The sequence below is a fragment of the Pygoscelis adeliae genome, unplaced genomic scaffold, assembly GCF_000699105.1.
Source record: "Pygoscelis adeliae isolate BGI_AS28 unplaced genomic scaffold, ASM69910v1 Scaffold111, whole genome shotgun sequence".
Lineage (NCBI taxonomy): Eukaryota > Metazoa > Chordata > Aves > Sphenisciformes > Spheniscidae > Pygoscelis > Pygoscelis adeliae.
The window spans coordinates 3,921,815-3,928,396 of record NW_008824542.1 but is presented as its reverse complement, the minus strand read 5'-3'; the positions used below and the strand labels follow the sequence as shown (position 1 = coordinate 3,928,396).

The following is a 6,582-nucleotide window of genomic DNA, read 5'->3' as shown; positions in this document are numbered from 1 at the left end:
CCTCCTTTCTCTTATCTTGCTGAGCAGATGTCGTATGGTATGGAATATCCTTTTGGTCAGTTTGGGTCAGCTGTCCTGGCTATGTCCCCTCCCAAGATCTTGCCAACCCCCAGCCTACTGGTGAGGGGGGAAATGCTGTGCAAGCACTGCTCAGCAGTAGCCAAAACATTGGTGTGTTATCAACGCCTTTCCAGCTACCAATACAAAGCACAGCACTATGAAGGCTGCTATGGGGAAAGTTAACTCCATCTCAGCCAGACCCAAGACACCCCTTTAGGTGTAGGAAGTTATGTTTTCTAGACTTCACGCACAGCTTTAGAAGCTCTCAGTACAATTCTCCTGTAGTTTTTTTTACAACACATTGGATCCCTGAGGTTGTCTCAAATGGCATTAGACATTTATGTGAATGCAACTCAATCACACCTAGTAAATACAGCTTGTAAGGGTATCTGGAATGTAAGGACACCTGGTTTATGAGGATAGCTAGTCAGGGACCTTTCAGTATAGAAAGCAAAGACAAGAAATGAGGGAAGTAATAAATCATATACACACATACACAAGCTTTAATGAGTAGGATTTAGTGGAGACACTAACAAAGACCAGAACTCTTAAGTTTCTGACTGATGGGCCATTGAGTGTATCACTGTAATATTGTAGCAGTTCAACCAGCGCTTAGTAAACTGATTAGAATGGGGGAATGAAGATTACGTGGGGTCTCATGGAAATTAGAAATTTACTGTGGAGTATTTGAGGGAATTTGTGACACTATGTAAAACTTAATATAAGATTCTTAAATGGTATTTGGAGAGTACAAAACTTTTTGTGGGATGTTTAGGGCTAGAGGCAGGTAAGGGGAGGGATCATGGTGGATAAGGGAGAAAAAAGTGTGGGAAAATGGAGAGGATTAAGCCTCTCTTACTAATCCCTGCACCTAACCACCACAGCCTGTCCTCCATTCTTTTTAAACTCTGTTCCTGACTATTTAGTGTGTGTGTCCTCTGTCCAGAGTGTGAGCACATGTGTGACCATTAGTGAACATTAGTATGGACTGCCTGGTGAGCAGGAGGAGGTCAGAGGCAAACAACTGGAAAAAGGGCCATTGGTCACAGGGGGGGCAGCACCTGGAGGGAGTGGGATCTGGGGACCAACTCCTGGGCCAGGACCTGGAAGGTTATGGGAGCACGTGCATGTGCGTGTGTGAGTCTGTGTCACTCCTAGCAAACTCCCGTTCCCATCAGCAAAACCAGAGAAATAGGATTTGGCTGCCTGTGGTGTTCATGTCTGTTTCAGTGCTGTTGGTGTTTCTGTGTGTGCCAGTAAAGACACTTGTCTCTGTCCATGTTAGTCTGTGTGACCAACCGTATATGTGTATGTACATATTGGCATCTTCGGAATACATGCTTAGTCTTGCCATCAGCTGGACATACAAATGGGAGCAACAAGAGAAATCCCTTGGATCTTAGAGATCACTAGATTGTGCTTCCCTTTAAAGAGACTGGAGAACTATTCAGCCTTTTCAAGTAGACATCTCCTTTTCTTATAGCTCCACACACCCCACCCTCCCGACTTGCTGTAACTTGCAGATCCAGATAAACACACCCTTACTTAGTAGCACTGATATAGAAATTACAGGATGGGGTTGTGTTTTATTCATAGGATAAAGCTAGATAATCCAAGGAATCTATTTTGGATTTTAAAAATTCTTAATTTAATAATTACATGAGCAAAGCCATTCATCTGTTTTGAGCAGCCTATTTATTCTCCTAGACTGTGTACAATAAATTGGCAAAAATCACACATTGAATTTTGAAATCAGGGTTAGGTAACATATCTTTTGATGCATATAAATTTAGCTTTGGGACTGATAGACTCTTAAATGGTTTAATTTTTTTATCATAGTTTTACATAGGAGACAGTGGTGATCTGACATGAAAAGGGAGCTCTTAAGATAAAAATGTGATATATACAGAATGAGGCTGAAATTCAGGCCATGTTTGCTGTATTTACTGGACTCCGAAATAATTTTGGCCCTTGTTATGCATGCATGAATACTGCAACAACAAAATCAGAAATGCCAGAGAAAATTTTATGGTAATAACCCAAAATAATGGAATTCCTGTGAATCACATCTGAGCTTCACTGAGTATTGTTCAAACACCAAATTCAAGGTTTAAGTCAAGGGAATGTTTCAATCAATTTTCCAGATTGCCATGACATTTCTAAGCAAAACCCCAAGGTATATCCCAGCAGTAGCTGCACAATTTAGTTTTCTTCAGAAAATATTCTAATCACATTAATATATGTTGTGTGACAGATTGTGTCTTCTCCAGAGAAGAATTTTCAAAGATATGTTCAGGTAGCTTCCTTCTCATTCTGCCTTACATGCCCCTTTCTTTATAAGGGGAATATTTAAAATCTGAAATGAAGACAGGAAGACATACCACTCTAGTGTCATTTCTCAATATTACAATCCAGACTGTTGGGGGATGGGTAAATTAATTATTCTATTAGTAAATGGTTTAAAATACACCATTGATACTCCACAAATTTCACTTCACCATAAATTGAATTGGATGCTAACCACAGACAAAATACAATAATTATTGTCATGATCGATGCTTCCTTTCCTCTTCATAAATAATACCAATTACTAGACATATTAACTATGTTTAAAGTACATGTTCCATTCCATAGTTAACAAATCTAAAAAAAAAATAAAAAATATGTCAAGTTTTAATGGACATTCAAGAACCGTAATGCTGGTCCACATGAACAAAAATGAAAAATCATACCAGAAGTCTAGAAATTTAGATACATTTGAACAGTAAAATTAAAATATAAATATTTATATTGCAGATTATGTTATTTAAGACAGTATACACAAACACAGAAATTCTTTTTTCTTAGCAATGCAACATATCCAGATGTAAAATACAATTCTTAACTAAACATATGCATTTAATTGCCTGCTATTACATAATAGCAGCATGAAGTTGCAACATAAAGATGTGTGTTTAAATAAGTATGCCACAGCATTATGGAGCTTCAAGTTATACACATTTTCTTAGCAGTCTGACATTAAAGTAATAAATTTTGTCAAAAAAAAAAAAAAAAGGCTAAAGAAAACATTAATTATTTTTTAAAAATCATATCACTAGTTAATGGCCAGTAAAAGATACTCCTTGAGATTCTTAAGCTGGAATTATATTAGACATGAAATAAAGCAGAAAATGAGAGTTCCAGAACAAAGTTTTTCTCCCTTACTTTAAAATAACATATTTATGTGCATGGGATTAATTTTCCCAAATAGTAACTATCTAAAACTTAGTCACTCAGTCTCCCCTTAGACAATTTATCTGGGGACTATATATAAACACCCTGGACATTAAATGATAGAGATAAATAGACACCTTCAGAAGATGGTTCATTCCATCTACTTTAGATACTTTTTCAGGGTGAGATGACTCATATCCTGAAGATATATTCGTTTGTCCGTTAAATACAGAACTGGCCTAATGGACTAGCTTACTCAGACATAGAACTTTACTGTTAGAAGTTTAAAATTAAATTAAGTAAGCCTGCAACTTATTGTCATAAAAGGAGAGCTATCATCTTCCTCATACAGTACTACAGGAAAAACTTGAAGTATTAATATTTTTTTGCCAACAAGAACAAAATATGAGAAGTTCATACAATATTTCCTATTTCCTACTCACAAAAAATCCTCACTCTTCAATTGTTTCCAGCAGATCTTTGAGCAGCATGAATCAAAATGCCCAAGTCAAATTACAACATAGCATTTATATTTAATAATATGTTTTTCCTTAATAACATTTCCATAAGATAATATAAAATTTATTGACACAAACAAGAATGTGCTTGTATTGATATATGTGTGTGTGTGTGTGTATAAGTATCAGTGTATATGTGCTTATAAATTTGTATGTTTATACTATTACTCTTTTTTTTGTACGTATTATTTTTGTATATTTGTTTTCTCAGGAGTTTCATTATATATAGTGTTTTTTTCTATAGCCTCACATAAAATGTAATCACATTGAGAATTTCAGCTTTTATTTAACCCAACTTTTAAATACTTCTTTAGCTGAGGGTTCAAGAAAAAAGATAAATCACAAAAAACTTACTTAATTTTCTAAAAAAAAAAATTTTTTTCCAAGGACTTTCCTCCATAATGCCATTTTTAATTTAAGAAAAATGGAAGTGTTAATAAAATGTCTTTCAAGAATCCTGAAAAATATGGCTTAATCGGGGCTCATGTTTACTGTAGAGTTTACATAATTTTCAGTTATGTATTACTCCATGAAGCTAAACTCTTATCCATCTCTGCTACTTCTCTTCAATGCCCAGATTATAAAGCTTGGGCTGGTTATCCAATGGCTTTTCAGATAGGGTGCAAACTAAATGACTACAGGGCTAACCGTTTTCTTACACTATCAGTCTTTCTTGCTTATCCAGAACAGTTATATTCTTCCCACATCCTTTCTCCTTTGCAAAAGATCCACAGTACCCTATTTTCCTGCAACTCTAAAAGCCATGTATCATACCTAGAGGTAACAAGGGCAAATGTAGCATCCGATGTAGGCTCAGTAATTTCAGAATGCTTTTTCACTGTGGGTACTTACAAGCAAATTAAATTGACACAATGGCATCATTTGGTGGTCAAAAGAGACTGTGGAATAGCTGGAGCAATAATTTTGAGAGATACACTTTGCCACTTTAACATTTTAAGGAGTTTTAAATGGGACATCCAGTCAGAATGATTTAACATCTTGATGAGGAACTATCGTACTATTTGTACAAAATAGAACAAGGGGATCACAGATCAGCACAATTCTCTGTGAGGGAAGTCTTATTTTTATGTTATCAATAACTCTTTCTTAGAGAAATACATCATCAGTATACTTTCTGACATTTTTCATGCCCTCACAGAGAAAATTGATGAAATTCAGAATGGAACTTGACTTCCTTCTTTTCCCTTTTGTTCCTTTTTCTGTATTCTTTCCAGTGTTACAGATGTAATTCTCCTTTTTGTGTTCTTATCACCTCACCCTATTTATATTCAATCTCTCTTATAACACCTATCTCTAGTTGTCTCCTTCCCTTAACGTTAAATTCTTATGCTTCTCTAGCTCTTTCCATTCATTGTACAAAAGTACTATGCAGTCACTCCCATATTTAAAAAAAAGTACTAACAAAAATATAGAAGTTTGACCCATCTCTTCTCATCTAGTCCCAAAACCTTTCACCTGAAAGCAAGTAGGACACACTATTTCAAGGAAATTTTCTTACCTGGAATTCCCAATTTCCATTTGTGTCCTAAAGATTTTCTAACCTCTCCCGTGTGTCTCATATTTCTTTGAAATAACTCTTACTAAGATCATTTCTCAGAGAAAAGTTAAAACCAGTATTACATCTTTTCCCTGAAATCTGCCTTCAACAAGGAACCATCCTTTTCTTAAAAGTCTCCTCTCCCTCGGCTTCTGTGATCAGTCATTATAGACTTCTTTCTTACCTCTCTAAGTGTTCTCTTATTGGGTTTCATTATTTATTATTTTTTCCCTCGACATTTATTGCTAAACTATATTATTTATTCAATCCATAAATGCATATTAAACAGCCATTTATATGCTGCCACCCTGAAAATGTGTCTCGGTAAGCTGAAACAGTTTCTTTTCCTAAAAATAATAAGACTTTTCTTTCTGACGTTTCCTTGTCGACAGCTAGTCATAATGTAAACTTTAACATAATGAGCAATCTTTTAAACAACTCCTGTCTCATTAACTTCATTCCTTTTTTTATGCTATAATATGAATAACATCTTCACTTAAGTCTTCACTTCAGATTCTTCTGTTGATACCAAGTCTAAATATCAATGACTACTTCCAGCTAATCTCTCTCTAAGATAAGGCATTTCCTCCTCAACACAGAAAAAGCATTCATGCTCTTTCACCTGTACAAATTAATGTGCACACATCCAACTATCTGTTACTTGGACTATAAACTTTTAGGGACTTTCTGTTCTGTGGAAAGCATTAGGGTCTAGTCCACATCTGGAATTCTAGGGATTACTACAATAAAAATCAACAAAAACAAAAGACAACAACACAATTCCTAGTTCATTGCTGCTAACCTAGATGTACATGTGTAGCAAAGAATACTGGACTTATATATTAAAAAAAATAGGTGGAAAAAAAGAAAAGGATTTATTTACCTTTTCCATGGGTAACATCCACAGTCCATGTACAATTCAGTGAATTTGGATATAGATCAGGATAACCAGGGGATAAAATTGTTCCACTAGGTCCTCTAACATCTCCACCACATAAAGCTAGAAATAACAAAAAAAAAAATAAAATAATTAATATAAAACTTATAAAGGAGAGAAAATATAAGAAAACATTTTTTTAAAAACTTCTGGCTTTAAACTGACTTAAAAATAATTGGTCAAATGATTCAGCAATTCCACATATAACTACAGCCCATTTTTACACAATATGAAAATAAATGTAATCAATGATAATAGGTACTAAGAAAATGAAAGGCGAGTTTCCTTAGCTGTTT

At 34.9% G+C, this 6,582-nt stretch overlaps 1 protein-coding gene across 2 annotated transcripts in view; it reads right to left on the bottom strand.

Moving 5' to 3' along the window:
* The window catches only part of CSMD3 (CUB and Sushi multiple domains 3), an 803,119-nt gene that overhangs the window by 309,683 nt on the left and 486,854 nt on the right, over positions 1-6,582 (bottom strand). For both annotated transcript variants that reach the window (XM_009321682.1, XM_009321683.1), the window contains one exon: positions 6,233-6,349. In XM_009321682.1, coding sequence (XP_009319957.1) covers positions 6,233-6,349 — 117 coding nt within the window. The remainder of the gene's footprint in view (positions 1-6,232; positions 6,350-6,582) is intronic.